Below are 19,652 nucleotides of genomic sequence, written 5' to 3'. Positions count from 1 at the left end.
TAATACGAATTAATGATTCCTAATAAAGAATTAGTAATTTGTATTAAAATTAGTTTCCCACAGACTTTTTTGTCTGGGGCACAAGTGGGCTTTCGTAGTTTTTACCAATGTCTACTGAAACTCACTGTGACACATGTCAGTAGAAAAAACTAAAGTTGTAGCTCCACAACAAAATGGAAAGGAGCCCCAGGAGAATCTGATTATCTGTCTGGCATTAAGGATTAAAAATTTCTCTGATTGTTCCTTTAGATTCCGAGGATATCCAACCTTTCACCTCTCGCGGCCCCAAAGGCAACAGTGTCCTCTCCAATTTAGATCTTCAGCTCACAGACCCATCTACCTGCAGCGACGAGGCATTCACTGAGGGTTGCCGGCCAGTCTACTACGTGTGCGTTAAGAGCGAGAATGGAGCAGGGGCTTTCAGCGATGTCGTCTGCTCCTCCCCGATCAGAATAGTTGAGGAGGATCAAACAGGTTGGTGCAAGGCCTACCACAAACACCACATTAACACACACACACCAAAATTATTTAGCATCTCTCTTTGAACCTTCATTTTTGGGAAAGCCTCGACCAGTTAGGTCACAGCTTATTTCAGCTTAATTAACACAACACATAATGCAAAGTTTCAGTGTTTAGCTGTGCCATGAAATTTTGTGCTTGTACATGGACCAGACTCAGTGAAGTGTGGCCTATGGTGCCGAAAATGTTGGAACGGCTAGTGGTGCTTAACCTGTGGAACACTATGCTCAGCAGATTTGGTGAAACTCCCTGCGGAAATGTCAGTATTCTGCTAAATATTTTTAAATGCACAGTAAAAAAGATGTCGATCGTGAAAAAGCTAAGAAAATTTAATGTTACTGTGCACTTCAAAACTTACTTTCACCGTTTGCTTATCGTAGGGTATGTAACCGATGGCCCCAGCATGCTGCAGGATGTAGATGCACAACATGAGAGAACTACAGTCACCATCTGGTTTGATGATTTTGAGGTAAAGTTAACTTTTTTGTTGTGAATCTGCATCACTTCTTATCCAGCCTTTAAAATGACTTGTTTGCATTGCAGATAAATTTACCTGTAACTGACCTGAACTGTCAAGTTGTTAGAAGTTTCAGGACTGGTCGGGGAATTGTTTTGTTTTTTTTTCTGCTTTTTTTAATTAACACTTTCTGGATTGAAATTATGTTAAGTTTCGGAAAACCAAAAATTACTTCTTTTAGCATAGATGTCAATAAAGCCTGTACATGTTAAGACCATTAAAATACATATTCTTCTGTGCTTTGTAACTGTCGATTTATAGAGCCAATTGCATGGCATTTCTCACTACGAGTGGGCAGTGGGCACAACCCCTGGTGGTGAAGACATCCAACCTTTGACCTCTGATGGCATAGTGCCTGGCAGTGATGAAGACGCACCAGGTAGGATGCTTAGCATATCTGTACCTCATAATGGCAGTTCTGGGTAATACCTGGCTTGCCCGGCCGGTTTGCCTGGCACCCTGACTTGGAGGCCATCACTGCGGTGTTACCATTTAACATACCTCTTTGACCAATTTGGTACCTTAATCTATCAAAATGTGTCCCTTCCTCAAGTTTAAGAGCATGTGTGTAAGTGTTATTACCCCCACATTTAGAGCACCTCTTCAGGTTGCCTAATCTACAAGTTTCATTGTTGAAGTCGAGTCCATTACCAGGTCCTTTCATAACGCCATTCATCAGTACAGGGTGAGAAATGACAGTTTTGTTACAGTTCACCTGAATAGTTTGTGACTTGGCTAAAGAATGTATTGTAGCGTGTCCTACGGATCAGGGTTTGATGCTGGTATAGAATCACACACAGCCGCAACTCGCTGTTTTGGTCACGAAATCTGTTTTAATGCTGTCGTCCACAACAATGCGTTTTCAGCTCAGCTCTAAACATGGCGCCTGTCGGCAGGGACTGCGCAGGCGCGAGGTGGGAAAACCGCGGGCCATTCGCATACCAGTGCGGGCAGCCAGCCAACTCCATGCGGGTCCGAGCTGGCGCCCCCACCGGCCGGACCCGCCGGCGCTACAGTATGAAATGTGATGGTGGCAACACTATATGGACTCAAGTACAACACCGATAAATTTTTTAATAAACATGTTATTAACAACTGGCATGTCATAATACAGGGAGTAAGTAAGTTTAGGGCTCAGTAGCTCTAAAATCACCTTCAAATACCTCTTCCTTTTGGATTGATGCATGTTCTGTAATTGTGACTTTATTTCCAGGATTAGCAGGTAAGGGCAAGGCCCAGTCGCCTCTACCCCTCCAACACGGCATGACGTACTACAGCACGCTGCGAGCCATCACCAACGGGGACAACGTCTTGGAATCCACGTCCAATGGCTTCACGGTGGACATCACACCTCCTGAGATCATGATCACCGACCTAGGCCAGTATGATGCAAGCGTAGATCTGGTGAGTGGATTAACTTCTCATGGGGAAATGCCAATATTTAAGCTTGCACCTGCTCAATACAAAACCAAAATTCCATCCAGGTATGGAATTGGTTGATTGGCCGTAACAATTTAAGATAATGATTTTAATCTTCAAACTTTTTATCAGCAATTTGTCCCACACATGCAAACTACCATGAACAATTGCACAATGCAGTTAATCTGTATTTACCAGTATTTCACGACTTCACCTTTATATTTAGCAAAAAATTGAAATGCAGTCAGTAACCTCAATGACTAATTTATCCATGGAAGTCATGACATCTTTGAAGAGTGGTACGATGTTCACCCATCTTTAATCCCCAGAGTCTGGAAGGCGGTATTGCCCTCTATCAACCCAACACAGACTCCATAGACGGCACGTGGGAGGTTTCAGACGAGGAGAGTGGCATTACCGCTACCTACTTCTCCATGGGGCAGTACCCAGGAGGAAGCAATGTGTATCCTGTCACCCAAACCAATAAATCCTATGTGCCCCTAGCACTAATAACTCCTTCAGATATAGGTAAGGTGCAACTCATTGCCTGTAGGGCTCCTTTTGGGGTTGTTCCTTTCCCTGACTTTAGGTCTCTTCGTTTTGGTTGTTTGGAAGTAGTTTTTATCCGTGAAGTGATGTAATATGGTAATTTTCTGCATATCAGCCATAAATGGTTCATTCATAAAAGTTTCCATTGTGATGGAAAGGGCATGGTGATGGTATTTGCAGTAATGATGATGAATCTGTCAGGCTGTTTCCTTTCTTCTACCCCAATTCCTGGATACACCAGGAATGTATGTTGTTTTGTTAACTTGCTGGTTGAAATTTGCTGTATGGATGATTTTTCTTCCCACTGAGCTATTATATTCTGTTCCTTCTTATCTACAGGGCTGCCCAATATTCTCACAGTGCAGGCCATCAACAGCGTCGGGCTGAAGCGGACGGTCTACACCACAAGTATAACTGCTGATAACACACCACCCAGTGTTGGTCAGGTATGTGTTCTTGTTGCTGGCAATCAGTGAAAAAGGCTGTGTGTTGCAGGTACAGTTGTTCTGTAGATGCTACATAAATGTATGTTTCACAGACTGCAGATCCAGCATACTTTGTACATACAGCCACTTATCCTGGCATATCAAAGACCCAGATCTGAGGGCCTCATAAATTTTGCACCATCCCTGAAGAATCTGCACACCAGGCACTTCTTGATTAAAATGACTTTCACTCATTAATCCAAAAGTTACGTTCACTAAAAAAATTCTGTTCTGTAGGTTAAAGGAGTTAATCTGAGTTTTCGTCTTATCCTTGAATGCTGTTTTAATGGATCATCCTGGGATCTCCCACAAGATACACTCAAGGCTCAAGTCATCACTCAGATGAGAATAGATTGCCTGAAATTCTATTCCAGTGATAGAGATAATGCAGACTAATATTTTGCACCATCCTTTCATCCCGTTTTCTTGTCAGGTCCACTGTCCTGCGTTCATCCATGCTAACAGCGCCCTGCTGTGCAGCTGGTCAGATTTCCTGGATGCTGAGTCTGGTATTGACCACTTCCACCTGTTTGTTGGCTCAGCACAGGGTCTTGATGACGTGTTTCAATCTGGCTACCTACCTGGGCATCTTTCTCACTACAGTGTCAAAGGTTGGCTACTCTAACAATGGAATCATACTTTCATTCAGAAGAGAATACTTACAAACACAAACAAAGCTTAACTTTTCTGAATTATCAGACAATCATCATAAACAGTGTTACTCCACACTTGCATAAATCCCCGTCATCTAATTGGTGGATTGTTGATCACATGGCATTGAATTATTTGTACCCAAATGCAACACGTGCACGAAGCATGCGCGATGCATGCAGAGTGAAAAAAATTTATAACAACTGTGCATATACAAACGAATAATGAACACCTCTGGATCAATTGCACTGTAGCTTTTAGTGGTGCAATTTCTCAATGGCAAAATGATGAGCGATCAAGCTCCGCTGTCCATAATTCTACAAAATAATTTTAAGAATTTGATTTTGTAAGTAATGCTGATGCTGCCAACATAAGGAAACAGATAAAAGGCTGCCAAATGATTAAACAAGCTCGGAATACGATGTCGAAAAATTAACAGATTCACAACTGGACAACTTCCAGTTTGAATCAGATACTTAATCCAGCTGTACTCAGAGTGTAAGAATAATTGCATTCGGTGACAGATGAATTAGTCTATTCGACTTGGCTTTGCGTCGTGGTATCAGTGGCGTAGACACAGGGGGGCACATACCCCCCACAATTTCCCTTGTCCCCACCAGGTGCCCCCCACTAAAAAAAAGGATTAATGGATATTGAACAAGGCCAACAAAAACTTGCCCCCAAAAAACAACACCACTGAAAGCTGGTGCCTCCCCATGAGATGCTGGTGCCCCCTTGTGCCCTCCCCACAAGTAAAATTCTAGCTACACCACTATGTGGAATAGACCGTTTCATCTATCACCTCGTGCAATTATTCTTACTATTGCACTCATAAATATTCATTATTTGTATATTATAACATTATCAAAAGAGAGTCAGGAAAGATTGCATTGCTTCCAAGAGCTCTGTGTTTGAAGTGCCTATGTTGGATTCTGTTTGTGTGATGTTGCTTTGTAAAAATCTCTCTTTGCTCAGATTTACAGAAAAATCTTGGTGGAAAGTTTCCAGTGACAGTAATGAGCATGCAGAATGACATTAAATTTGGAATTATGTTATTGAAAAATGCCACTTTTCTCAACAGATTTGAATCTGATTCACAACAAAGTCTACTATGTCACCGTGGAAGCTTTCAATGCTGTCAATCAAAGTACAACAGCATTCTCTGGTCCTATCGAGATTGATGATACTCCTCCATCTTACGGCCTGGTGGTAGAGCTGCCTGGTGTGTACACCTTCAATTTCAGTGATCCTGTGACTCTGCCGGAATGGGACTGCACAGATGAGGAGGAATGCTTGCGCCTGGACGGAGAGTGTCTGGAATCACTCACCCAGCTACAGATCCTGTGGCAGGCATTCACCGACGAAGACACCCAGATCACTAAGTACGAGGTTGCCCTGGGCACCACGCCTGGAGGATCACAGGTCAAGCCATTCTACGAGGTAGCCAAGGACCAGACTTCAGAGCTCATCTCTAATATCGATCTGAGCGATATCCACAAGGTCTACGCCACAGTCAGGGGCTATAATGAAGCAGGACTTACCAGCACTGCGGTGTCCAATGGCATCTACGTCAGCCGGTTCAGTGCTGGACTCCAACCACTCCGACCATTCGAGGTCAAGGACGGAGTAGATAGCAATGACATGGATGACTCAGACTTCCAGACCGCCCTACAGGAGCTGAGTGCAGCATGGGATTTCAGTGGAGATCCTTGCCCAATGAAGAAGTATGAGTGGGCTATCTACAGAATTGATTGGACAGGAAATTCAAACCATTGACTGACGTTGGAGGTAATTGCACAAATGTTACCCAAATATTAAAGTTTCATCCTTGCATAACAAGGCTGTGACCCTTGCCTCATTTTGCAATCAGTGAAAATCATTGACACTGTTACAGTTTTAATTCTTTAGTAACAGCATTTCAATGTTTTCCGTGCCTCGTTATTTAATCACACAGCAATCTGTAGAACGAAGAGAGGCTTGGTTTAAATTTCCACATAATTGTTGTAACAACATGTAAAAAAAATTAATATGATGCTGTGACTTTGAAACCACTTTCTGTTGACCTAAGGGATGTGAAATTAAAAAAGTATGACTGCTGCTCTCTTTATGCAAATCATGTGAGCATGTTTAATAAACCGTGTCTGTCATTTGTTACATACAGAACAGACATCTGACTCCAACACAGATGTTAATATGATAGACGATGAAACCTACTACACCGTGGTACGGGCTACCAATGCCCTCGGCCTGGCTGTCACTGTTCGATCTGATGGGATTACTATCAAGCGGGAACCCTTGATACCTGGCCAGGTCTACGATGGCCTCCTGGTGGGCTTCGATTTGACCTACCAGAAGGAGACAGACACCATATCAGCAAGCTGGAAGGGTTTTGGAAAGGGGACACAAGTAGCAGAAACTGTAGAACATACAGGTTTGTCTTGCAGGCTCAGTTCCTTTCTTCCATAAAGTGGAGTCTTAATATGTTTTGCTATGTTGGCTGTTATCCTGTCATTGATCTCTTGTCCAGTCAAACCAACTATTAATGTGTCTTAAGTGTCATATATCTGAATCATAAGTTGGATCTAGTATTTTGGGGTTTGGCGTAAAGAGACTCATCAGACTTAATTTAAGACTATGATTATTTTGCATGATTTCAGGAAAGATAATTTTGAAATTTAGACATATTTTGGTCGGTTTTTTGGTGTTGAAGCAAAGCCAAACCCATCTTCACGACAAGTCGGAGTCTGAATAAACAGAGTGACTTGAGCTTGATTGAGGAATGGAACATGATTTGGACTTTAAACTGAGTCATGTGATGCATTTCCACATTTCCAATACATACTGACCATCTACCTGCTGTTCCCAAAGGAAACGCTGAGGTCAACAAAGGCCAAACCACCCAGCAAACTGTTGATTTCTATGAGGCAGCAGTTGGCACTGACCGTCGCTACCCCAAGACCAGAGACAATGTAGTACCCTTCACCTACATGGGTCAGAACACGTCAGTCACCTTCAGAAACCTGGATCTCACTGCCCTCGACTCTACCTATTATGTAACAGTCAGGGGACACAGCGCTAGTTTCTCTACAGCTGAGGTAACATCAACTGGGATCAAAGTTGGTGTGGATACCCAAGTGATCGGTAAATATGTGTATCTGTTTCATTCTTCCCTTCATTTCTACAGATGGCAATCTTCACTTTTACAATTCTATTTGGAAATCTTTGTTTTGTAAGAAAAACGGTAAAATAAAGAAAATCATTACTACGCTTTCAGGACTATTCATTCATAGCCCTAGCAATCCCAAATCCTCTGATTCCAATATGATTTTACATACACCCTAGGAGGTTAGGGTTAATATATTGGAAAGTTTTGACATTTCCAATGGAAGACATGCTAACTGAAAGGAAAAAGTGTTTCTTAAATTTGTTACAATAGTAAAGTTCCTAATCAAGACTGCCCAGGTTGTACGTGTCGAACAAGGAAGACAAATTTTTATGTTACATTTGTTCCAGACACCCAAAAAGCCACCTAAAGCCAGATAAAAGCAATACCTGTATGATTTCTTTTCTGACATGCACCTGTAGTGACATAATCAACTGAAGAATCATATTCTGTTACTTTCTTTATTCATCTAGTAACTGAGGTTGAAGTTCCAGATTTTGTGAACTCCCTGTCTGAGGTCAAACTTCAGTGGGACAAATTTGAATCCACAGTCCCCATTCTGCTCTACTACGTTGGCCTGGGCAAACCCTCTCCCTCTGTCACACCACCTGAAGACATGGATTGCCTGGATATGCTGCTGGTAACTCCACAGTCCCGGGCTACGTTCAGTGAGAGATCAATGCATTTTGTGGGCAAAGACACCTTTGTGAAGCTCAAGGGCCTAAATCTGACACAGGAGGGGTCTTATTACGTGACTGCTGTGGGTGAGTTTATAATGATCATATATAGTGATCAACTGGTGTTCTCAAGTGAGGCATTCAGAAAGTGATGGATTCATAGGATGTATTTATAAAAATGGAGTGAATGTTTTGAAACCTTTTAAATCTGTTAGATACCAGTAGTTTGTATTAGGGGTTCACCACCAAAGCGTTTTTCAGTTGTCTTCTACATCTGGGCCCACTTTTGTAAAGCTGCTTAACAGTTAGCAAAAAAGTCGTGCTTATTATAGCAGAAAAATTTGTAACCTTAAGCACTATGTTATAGCAGTGCTTGCCCTGGTTGTGCCTACGATTGCATGCACACAGAGTTTCCATGGTTTTGCCACTTCCTTAAGCAAATTTTCCTCTCAGGGAGGTGCGCCTTATACTGTGCTTACTGCTTACGGTCTCCATGAAATACAAGGATCCTTTGTTACCATAAATTTGTGTGCTTAGCAGTGCCGTGAAATGGGTCCTATAATTTCCCAAATTTTCTTACAATTTGTATTTCTGTGTATTAAAAAGCACTGTGGAGCAGTGTTGTAGTTGAGACCACTTAAGACCTTTACAAGACCATGCGAGACCAACACAAGCTCTTCAAATGAACTGCAACAAAAGCGCTCCTTTGTCATTGTTCACCCAGTTACTTGTGACTGGTCTTGTGCATGGTCTCGTGTCTGGTCTTGTGATGGTCTCGACTACAACACTGCTGTTGAGTCACAAACAATTTCAAAATGTTTTCTGATGTTTGACAGTTCATTGTACTACTTTCAGGCATGAACGAAGCAGGGCAGTGTAATGCCTCTACCAGCTACTTCTCTATTGATGTCACTCCTCCCACTGAGGGTCGATTGCGTGCTGGGCCTTTCTACGACATGGTAAGTGCAGTCCAGATTCTCTCTTTTATTTTTCATAATAATCGTACACATCCTATTCATCAGGGTGTGCTCAGTGCTGAATTGTTCTATGTTGCAGTGACTTCTTTTGAGATCGCCTACAAGCTACTCATTTTTTGGATATCACACCTCCCCTGAATCTTCGTGTGTTGTGGTGAGACTTTAAGATCTTTTGGCGTCCCACTTCTAGTTGATCACTCCTTTACTATGCGAAACCATAACATGACTTTCTGGAGGGCAGTATAACACACCTGCACAGCCATAGTGATCTCCTAACAAGATAATGTGAGGGAATAATTGGCATGAGAATCCTGAAAAGCTGAACTAAATTAAATGGGCTGGACCATCTCACTACAAAATGTACTCTTCAGTTTTGCATACAAAGTTTTGTATCTGCATATCGTGTCATTACCCAGCACTTTGTATCCTTCCACATTGAGTGAAAAATTGATTTTAAATACTAAATATAGTTAAAAGGTGGACTTTGACGGAGATTGGCATCGTTATTATCGAAATAATAATCCTACCAGTTGCCACTAATTTTCTACCTTCTTCTTCACTGCTAATATCACTACATCTAAAAAGAACCAGGCTTCTTTGGACCACCAAACAGACCCAATGGTCTCAGCTATCGCAGGCCTGATCTTTTTCAAACTTGGCATGCATGTTGAGATGATCATTATGAGTACATCTGTGCAGTTTCAGTTTAATCCGATGGTTGGTTTCATTTTGTTGCAGATTCTGCCCCCCCTCCCTTAAGGTCAATTGCTAATTATCTACTCACTTTCAACCATTGGATGAATCCCATAGGAACACTAGCATCCATGCAGTGGCATACCAAGGATTTTACTAGTGTGGGGGCGCAAGGGGACACCAGCATTATGGGGGCACCAGTTTTCGGTGGAGTGTTTTTTTGGGGCCAATTTTTTGTTAGCTTTGTTCAGTATCCATTCATCTGTTATTTTTAGTGGGGAACACCAGGAATTTGGGGGGGTGTCCCCCCCATGGCTACACCCATGGATCCATGAGAACGTTCCCACATTAAAGGGAATGGTCCACTTTGTGAAAAGACCATTCTGAGGTAGCATTGGGAATGCAGTGTTTCAAGTGGAACAGCTCCCCATTCCAGAATGAGAACAAGGCATTCCCAGGGGGACGTTCCAACTATTCAAAATTGTAAGATACTCCTATATTGCACCCTTTAGTGTGTAATATGCCAGACTCAGTCTTTATATAATAGGGTGTAATAGGGTAATGTACTGTACCTCCATGGTTTATTGCTCTTTCTTTTGACTGTGAAACTCTTTTGGTAACCACAGCTGGTGACATACACCGACAGCGACGAGTCCGTGTCTGTGGTGTGGGAAGATTACCAGGATGACGAGAGCGGAATCAAATCCTTCAATCTCCGCCTTATGCAAGCTGCATCATGTGATGTCAGAGATGACAACAACTTGACACCGGTACCCGACCAAGACTGGTTGGTACTTGGCCCAGGCATCAGGGATCACACATTCGTGGACCTAAGCCTAGAGGTAAAGCAATGGCAAACCTTGTCTTTTATTGACAATAAACTAATTACTAGATTAATATTGTTGTTTTGAAAATCCACAGATGCCAGAATACTTAAGGCCTAATACTGACATTTGTCATTCAGGATGGTAAATTATTTTGTCATTTCAACATTTTAATATAGAAAAGAATGTAAGAAAGAATTAGAGGGAAACAGGTTGCAGCTTTGGCATTTGGTATAAAGGGGTATAGTCCTATTTTATCACAGTGTATAAATCACTGGATCATTTGTATGTGCACAAAACAAGTTGCTTCCTAAAGTTACACTTAGAATCCACCACAATGTATTGGTCTTTAAACTCCAGGTCTTGTAGCTAGACCTAATTTCTAATCTTTTTATTAAGCACTTTAAAGCATATATCGTCTGAAAAGTTTTAAATTTATAAAACGTTCCTGTACCCTTTTCACACTGTTAGCTCTACTGAGTATGGCCCTTTTTGGCATATTTCATCATCTGTCTGGAGAATTATGGAAATAAACTTCATATTGACTTTACATTTATGCTGGTGTTCCTCTTATCAAAGCATGCTGCCGTTCTTGGATATTTCAGTTTTGGTTCTTTTTTTGATTTAGTCTTTTTAAACTATTTGTCTACTATTGTACTTTCCAGATGAACCACCCTTACTATGTTCAGCTGTTAGCTGTGAACCAGGCAGGCGATAGTGTACAGACCCAAGTTGGACCCATCTTTGTGGACTTGTCAGAGCCAACAGTCGGGCTGGTGGCAGATGGAATGGACTTCAAGATGGATATAACAGACAGTGGAGACCGAAGCCAAGTCTCTGGTAAACTGATACTCCTTGACAGTTTATTGTGCCATTTGCTGATTGTGTTATGTTCAGCTGAAATACTTGACTTTTGAAAAGAGTAGGATATTCCACCTCGATTTTAAAATGCAGCCAAATCCCATAAAAACTGACTATTGAGAGTCACTTGAACAATATTTGTACAATTCTTTTTACTGAAAGCTCATATTTTGCAATGTTGACATGCTGAGATGCCTCCACAGAGCAATACTTACAACAGGTAGCCATATGGGTCAGGTTGAAGTTCAACACATGCTTTGTCTTGGTCTTTGGACAGCACAAAAAAAATGAAAATGAGGGATTACAGTGGCACACACATCCACTGCCAGAGTCTTGAAATGCTTAATGGTTCATCAACCCATCAGCCATTCCTGTAAATAGAAATTACCAGATCCTATTTACACATCTTCCGACATCAACCGGTTAATTTTCTTGTTTTTAATGTTGTGCTGAAAGGCTATTTCTGTAATGCCCTCATCTTTTTACAACTTACAATTTGACTTGATCATTACAGGCACAATTCTCCACCTGCCCAACCCAGTGGGTCCCGCCTGTCCATTGAGGGACATTCCCTTCACTGATCCGCAGTGGTCAGCACTTGACTTCAAGGGACTCTGGAACATGAACAGGGACAAGTGGGACTTGGAGTACCATTCACAGCAGGTAGGTCGACAAAATACTAGGCAGTGACTTTCTTAGTGCACATGCGTGCATTCACAGGGACATTTGGGTATCTTGAAGGAAGAATAAATTTATTTTCCACTTCAAAAGCACAGTAACCCTCAGCTTGACAAGCAAAGTGTTGGTATTATTGACGGACAGCTTAAAAATTAAAAATGTTTGCTGAGGTTAAAGTTGAGGCATACAGAGACTCAGAGGCCAAGTTCTGAAGCAAGATTTAGTGATATTTCTTTACTAAACATTCAAAATAAAACTGTCCAGATGAAGGAGGGTGATTAAAACTAGATTTCCAGTCCATTCCTCCTATATCTCCCAGTGTTATTATCGTTAGTGTAATTGTCAGAGAGATCAGCCATGCTGTGGGATGTAGTGAAATTTCTACTGGTTATTAATTTGGGGCCTTTATTCTTACAGCAAGACACGGATTTAAGTGTGGTTTGAGTAAGCATTTGCCCTGGGGATGATTTGATGTTGCATTCTTGAAGCTTCTCAAATAATTCAGAATTTAACTTGTACAGGTGTTTGCAGCCAACGAGAGTTTGACACTGAAGATGGAGCGGGACACTAGAGGGCCACGCATGCTGTCTGGGGCCTATGTCACCAATGCTCAGATTGTCAGGAGCTCTGAGTATGAGGTTAGTGTTCTCAGTCGATTTTGTGTTAAAAGTCAACAAAATATACAGCCCATCATTCCGTTTATATCATGCCCAAAGGATTCCCCAGTGAAATCAGCTTTCAAGGTGGCGTACTGACCTTAGTTGTTTGATAAGTGACAATTATAGTGGACTTGATTAATACATCACATAATGCCAGACACCTTGAGCTTAAATCCCAGGCGGGTATATATCCCCCCCCCCCACTTTTTAAGGTGGGGGAGATGGGCTATGGAATCATCCCCCCACTTTTTTGTGATGAGCAAAAAATGTAAAGCAGATTGTAAAGACTTTTCAGTATTTCCCAATGAATGAAATGTTTGCAATATCACTAAAAAGGGGAAGCAATTTTGAAAAGCCATGAATATCCCATTCCGATGTAAGATTTTGCATGAATTTGATACACATTACAAATGTACATCTTTACCATAAACATCGCCTCCCCCATAAAATGTATATGGTGTCCCCCCCCCCTTTTTCAAATTTCAAACTTCCATGTCTGGGCGAGTCATCCCCCCACCTTTCCCCATCCTCCAGTTTCCAACACAGATTTACGCTACTGCCAGACAATCTCTTCGTACATTTACAGAGATGCATGTTCTGCCACTAAAAGTGGTCTTCTCAGATAACTGTATGTGTCTTGAAACTGATCTGACTGAAGTGTGTTGGCTCCCTTCTAACAGCAAAACCCGGTTTTTCTATAAATTCAGGGTCCAAAAGTGTTACAGTTTTGTGTCCCTATTACATCTGATGTGTAATTTAACCTGGAAATATTACTGAAATTTGACTTCAAACTGTTTGTAGTTGTTTGGCAGATAATTTGCATTAATTACTGATCAATCTGGAACATTCAAGAATATGTTGTAAACTTGCATCGCATGTCAGATATGACAGAGACATCACAAAAGAACTTGGGTGCCAAATTTACAGAATGATCCATTTGTCTTTGATTTCAATCCATTACATTCAGTTCCCCAATTTCCATCTGATGATTTCTGTCTCGTGTAATGCAGAGATTTACTGAAACTTCAAAGTGTTAATTTCCACAGTCAGTTGGGATCTCACGGAAGTCTGATATTGATTTCATCTGTCACTCAGACACTCCTGTCATTTGGTTTGTAGGGTTTTGTAGGAGTTCCCTTACAGCTGTTTAAACTTCCAAAGAATTGCTGGAAACTTTTATTTAAAACAAGGCACTCTACCATTTTTTGTCACTGTTACATTATCTAGTTTGACTTGAAAGCCGCATCATCGGAAACTGCACAGCGTGACCAGTGTCCTATTCTGGGATGGCCCAGATGGAGTGATCGGAGAGTTTGACTTTGGTGGACGAGAGAACTGGCAAGGAAGGGATCTGTCAGTGCTGCTACACACAGCCTCTTAATCAGGTAGGTATAAACATGAAAAAGATAAGGAGTCATCCATCTTTTTTATCACTTTCACTAGTATTGAAAGAGTACCGTACTGTTACTTCTCTCAGTGAGCACAAAGTGGAAAGTACAGGCTGGGTAAGGCTTAATTAACAAGGCCTCTAATACCCCATCCAGAGTACGGTTTGTACACTCAGGAAAATTCTGCAAACAACAGATGGCCGTTAGGTATATTTGCTGATCATTGTCTTTAAACACTGCATTTGATTCAACAAAAAAAGAAAACAGATACCTATGCACATTTTTAGTTCAGATTAAAATTGCCTCAGTGTATTCCATGCCACATATGACTTCATGCACGCATTGTGTGGGCCCTACATCAAATGAACTTTTCCCTATCTTTTACATGCACAAAGGCTGTTTGTGTTTTTAAAGGAACTAACTGGCTTCTTGAACGTATATTTGGTTTTGAAGCAAAAAATGATCAGACAAGATAAGAAATTCTCAAATCAAAGATGCATTGAGAAGTAACTGACGTTTTCCCTACTTTTGCCGTTATTTTGTTTCCCCAGTCGGCTTGCCCATTGTGTGATTGCCTTGACTTCCTTGGCATATCTGATCCTGCGGACAGTAATACGACCGTTGCTATTCCCACGGTCAAGTCGCAACCCAACGGTGCAACCACAACAGAGGCAGCCCAAGGCCTGATCATGACCACTGCCAAAGTACCGTGGTCCATCGAGAGACCTGACGAAGATGGAGACAGTATCTCTGATGACAAAAGTGGCAGATGGATTCCACAGAGAGCCTGTGGCTTCCAACTCTATCCAAGTGGGTTGATATGTCCAGTAACTTTTTTGATAAATGAGTGCCATTCGAGTACATACGACAACTGCTGTCAACTGCATGTCTGCAGACATTGATCAGTTAAATTCAAGCAACGTAATGCATTCACTTCACATTAACAGTGGCAAAGATGTAAAATTTTTCTGTCATCGTGGGACACTTATTGACCACCTTTTGTTGCAACTTTATGTAATGACGATGTAGGATTGTGCACAGTGAGTTGAAAATTAAAATTAGTCGCAGGATGTGTTCAACTTCCCTTATGCTATGATGCATTGTTGATTGTATTGTCTTTTGCCAGATGGAAATAAATCGCAGGCTGTCTTGTGGTGTCGCTACTTTGAGGATGACTGGCCAATGACGTCAAACATTGTGGATCTGGACTACGACCCATCAGTGGAAGAGCGTCATTATTCCATTAACTTCAGGGTCATGCCATTTGATGCTGATGAGGTAAATTCTGTTCATGAGATATTTGCTTCGGCCAAATGCCCGTGCTGTATCAACTGACATTGCCACAGGGAGTTCTTGTAGAAATCATGAAATCATCAATTTCGTGGATCATCTCAGCACCTTTTTGCTGAGTTTAGAAATAAGCTTTACTCACCATGAACAGCTTTTTAGGCCAAAATTTTAATTTGATGCACATGTATATATCTATTTATTTCTCCTCATGAAACAGTAGTTTTTCATGTAGTAGCTTAACCAAGTGTCTCATCTCAATTAAGCAGCTCAATCAGTTCTGTTTTGGATTCAGGAGTAGGGATCAGGAAGCCATGAATAGAATCCCAGCAAGTGAAAATTGGTAATTCTGTCAGGCTCTCATTTCAGGAGTGTGCAAAGTAATTGTGGTCTTCCATTCCTTGTAACTCTCATTGATGCTTTCCCCTTGTCGTAGGATGAATGGTCCTTTGAAGTGAATGTTGATGGTAAGCTGCTCTCCTCTGTGACTGGTGTACCAGTCATGTCCTCATCTACAAAGCTCATCCTTCATGTCTTCAATCGTAACAGCTACATTCCTGAACTGCTGGATCCCTTCAGTCCTCCATCGGTCACAGCAACACTCCGAAACCTGAGGTCTGTATAATTTGCTTCCTCACTTGTTTACCCTTTTGTGAATTTCAATTTTGAAAAGGTCACTTACCACTTCCACTTTTGCATGTTTCATTTTTTTTTAAATTCTACATCATGCATCCATGTATTCAGCCACATGTTTCCTTTTCTTCTGGTTTAGAATGCCACCTGACCAGAGTAAGCTGTGTCGTTATGGGGCACCATTCAGGGCTGGGACCAGTCCTGTCTCCCGCTACTTTGCTGGTGTGGGCTCAGTGGCAGGGGCCACAGATATCGTGGCATTCCAGGAGGTAATAAGCTTACAGTGCTTCAGTGGATTAGTCAACCATTGGGAAGCTGAATTAATTGTAGGCTGTGAACTATTCACCACCTAGTTCTGGTACACATTTATACTTCTGGTAGGTGGAGAGATGGTAGTATGGGTAAAGTGGCTTGCTCAAAGACATGTTGCTGGCAGCTGGATTCTCTATTGTCCAACCCACTCATTATGAGTAGCAAATCCTAACCTGTAACACTCATGCTTCAGATTTGATCCTACACCCAAGTTGATTGTAAAAATGCACAAGCAAATTTACCTGAGCTGGATATGAGCTTGTGACTTCCAGAACACCTTACTTGTGCTCCAATTGAGCTCCAGCTTTACTGTCAGTAGTTCTTCCCATTTATCAATATCTCTGTTCACAATTCAGAAACCCAAATTGCAATGTAGCTGATATCTCTGTTGCTTGTTTGTCTGTTTACAGTTTGGAAGGCCATGTGTCCCTTGCATCAGTCCCTGTGATCGTTACCAGTGCGACCCCTCATGTTCCATGGATGCTGTGGCCATCACGTTCACACTCACTGACCTTCATCTGCCCAGGCTGGAGCTCCTGAATGGAACCAGTGTTGATAATGACACAAATGCAACAATGCCAGCCCCCGGACAAGATGGGTTACAGTATCCATTTTTCTTGACAGGTGAGCTTTTCTGTACATAGAAGCCAAAGAAATAACTATCTTTTGTTTACAGGAAATGTATAATACTGATTAATCGATTGCCAGTGTTAGATGGATGGACATACTTTTTTAAGCAGTTTTTAAGTCAAAAAGAAATTCAGTTGTGTATTTTTGTTGAAAAACCATACTCATATACATGTTTATCGAATTCACTAGTTTTTGTGTGTCTTCTAGTGTTGTATGCATTAGCCCCCGCTAAACTTCATGCATGTTATTGCAAAGCTGGCTTAGATGATAACCTAATTTTTAATTTCAAAGAATTGATTACACATTCACTGAAGACAAATGTTGAGTAGTCCGCTAGTATCCAGATTATCAATACTTCAGTGATAAATCAAATGTGTCACTTGGTACCAATCAACATCTCCAATGTAAGAGAAATATCCAATGAATTTTGAACTTTAAATTATTAGTGTTTTAAAGATTGATTGTCAACACAAACTTGACGCACCTCACTGTTTACTCCACAGTCAAAACATACTTGGGAAATGGTAAAACTGCAGTGGCTTCTTCTAACGGTTTCTACATTGATGACACTCCAGCTCAGCTTGATGTGTTCTTCTACACTGACCCCAACTTCAATGAGTTTGAGCCGACAACTTTCCAGTCCTCAGGTTCTACAATTAAAGTCTTGTGGAGTTTCGTAGATTTGGAGAGTGACATTAAGGTAGAATTTGCATTGTCGGACAAGTTTGCTATATAAAAGTGGGACTTGCAAAGCAGGGCAGGTCTTGGCTTAGATGAAAGGCGGGATGGGTTAACTGTGAATAGAGGGTTAGATGCAGGTATCGTTTCTCTGTTTTCTAAATGTATTTTGGGCAATTCACAAGGGGGTATAATTCCCTGACACCTCCCCCCCAGCCAGTATCCCCAGCATGAGGTTTGGATGGTGAAGAATCAGTACGTCACAAAGATAAAGAGTACCGTGTATGGATATGTGGTGACCTTAGCAGTGTAACAAAGGGTGGGCACAGCCCCACTCCCCAGAAATTAGAGAAGGTGCTCCCCTCCTGTAATTGAGGACCCCCTAAGTCCCCCCCCAAAAAAAGGTACTCAACTTCTGCAGATTCTGTGGATCTACAGAAGGTTTTCAATTATGAGCCACCAGTTGTTGTTAGAGCTGTGCAACCAACAAGATTCAAGTATCAAAGAGCACTTTGACATTTGGTGCTGATTAGTTTTTTCTGAGCACATCTTTATGCAGAGTTGTGATGAAGGTGTAGACAATAGGAAGACTGTACTTTCCAGCACCAGCAAACCGTTTTTCTTTCAGGAGCATTATTGGGCCATCGGAACCTCTAGAGGTGCCACAGACCTGCAAGACTTTGTCAACGTTGGGTTGAACCAGACGGCTATCAGTAAGAATCTGACAGGGGTACTGCAGCACAACACAACATACTACGTAACCCTGAAGGCTGTCAATGGAGCAGGCTTGGAAGCTGTAGTGGAATGCGATGGTAGGTAAAATATGAACAGTTGGATATGCAGACAAACAGACAGCAGTCATGTGGTGTGATTAGATTACTGCTCTGAACTCTGAAGACTATTGTAATCAACAATTTGTATAGTGTCTTGTTCAGCTGGCACTCCATTATTTAACCACCAGTGAAGGGCTGTCAGTGGAGGGCCTCCAGCAGCTGACCTGGTTCTTTTATTGCTTACGATAGCACATTGAATTAGTATCTCTTTTTGGGTTTTCGTTAGGTCACATGGGAAGGGGTTGGTAAGTTCTAAGGTGGGGTAAACTTGTTACAGTGTATTACATTTTGTTTCATGATGTGTTTTTCTGTGCTGAGAATCAGCAGTTGTTTGGATAGCAGTGCATTGAGTTGTCAGCAGAGTTCTTTCGGAAAAACAGCAAAACAGATAAAAGTTGGTTTTGGAGTTGGAAATCCTGTGTATGTGTGCCCTTTCTAGCTTTTTGCTTGTTTTGGAGGATAGGAGCCCAATAAGCTCACACAACACTATCAGGAGAGCAGTCTTGGAAAAACAAGAACAGAATGTGATGGTATATTATATATAACGGGTAGAGTAACTTGCAAACAAACAGTTTCGCACTAATAAGACAGAATATATGCAGGCCTGTGACTGCTGATAAACACGAATTGGACAGGAAACTAAGAAATAATTCACAAGACTCTAAATAATGAAAAGTCGCTTTTGGATATCCCAGGCATAACTGTCCTTCTGGAAGAACCCACTGTGGAAGGAGTTAACACCACCTCCATGTTTAGCGAGAAGTTTGAGGAAGAAATTTTCCCACCAGACGTGGAGAAAAGTAGTGACCCCTCGAAGACTGGGACCTCCTGGTCAGAGTCCAGTGACAAATCAGTTGCTCGCTACGGTAAGATTGTCAGACTATGTGCACAGATTAATGTGACTTCTTTCGAAATTCATTATTAAAATAAAACCACTCCCCATCAGTGTGTTACCTAGGTTACCAACAGTGGGTCTCCCCTCTTCATTCCTTTGCATTTAGTTGCATGTTACCACCTGTTACCACATGTTACCTCCACGTGACCTCCCATTCGGCCTTGCCTTTTGTATCTGAAGTTGTCCTTCATATGTTATCTCATGTGACTTCCTTTGAAAAAAATTACCTTGGGAGCTTTCTTTTCATCAGTGCGGTAGTCTCTGTAAGCATTGTTCAGATTACCATCTGAATCCATCTTCATCTGGATAGTTGACTCCAGATGC

At 41.6% G+C, this 19,652-nt stretch overlaps 1 protein-coding gene across 1 annotated transcript in view; it reads left to right on the top strand.

The window, feature by feature from the left end:
• The window catches only part of LOC110985344 (uncharacterized), a 96,861-nt gene that overhangs the window by 64,003 nt on the left and 13,206 nt on the right, over positions 1-19,652 (top strand). The window contains 28 exon segments of the mRNA XM_087146159.1: positions 250-474; positions 900-988; positions 1,298-1,415; positions 2,250-2,440; positions 2,785-2,983; positions 3,344-3,450; positions 3,923-4,100; positions 5,222-5,892; positions 5,895-5,928; positions 6,302-6,571; positions 7,009-7,281; positions 7,777-8,067; positions 8,836-8,939; positions 10,277-10,492; positions 11,140-11,314; positions 11,850-11,998; positions 12,535-12,651; positions 13,900-13,926; positions 13,928-14,014; positions 14,016-14,057; positions 14,612-14,870; positions 15,187-15,338; positions 15,784-15,962; positions 16,120-16,249; positions 16,703-16,916; positions 17,426-17,622; positions 18,229-18,412; positions 19,129-19,299. Of these exon segments, the coding sequence (XP_087002285.1) occupies positions 250-474; positions 900-988; positions 1,298-1,415; positions 2,250-2,440; positions 2,785-2,983; positions 3,344-3,450; positions 3,923-4,100; positions 5,222-5,892; positions 5,895-5,928; positions 6,302-6,571; positions 7,009-7,281; positions 7,777-8,067; positions 8,836-8,939; positions 10,277-10,492; positions 11,140-11,314; positions 11,850-11,998; positions 12,535-12,651; positions 13,900-13,926; positions 13,928-14,014; positions 14,016-14,057; positions 14,612-14,870; positions 15,187-15,338; positions 15,784-15,962; positions 16,120-16,249; positions 16,703-16,916; positions 17,426-17,622; positions 18,229-18,412; positions 19,129-19,299 (5,049 nt within the window).

Source organism: Acanthaster planci, linkage group LG14, assembly GCF_054643075.1.
Source record: "Acanthaster planci isolate LZ-2023a linkage group LG14, COTS_SCS, whole genome shotgun sequence".
In the NCBI taxonomy this organism is placed as follows: Eukaryota; Metazoa; Echinodermata; class Asteroidea; order Valvatida; family Acanthasteridae; genus Acanthaster; species Acanthaster planci.
Note: the sequence above shows the minus strand (reverse complement) of the source record. Positions and strands in the feature narration are given on the sequence as shown.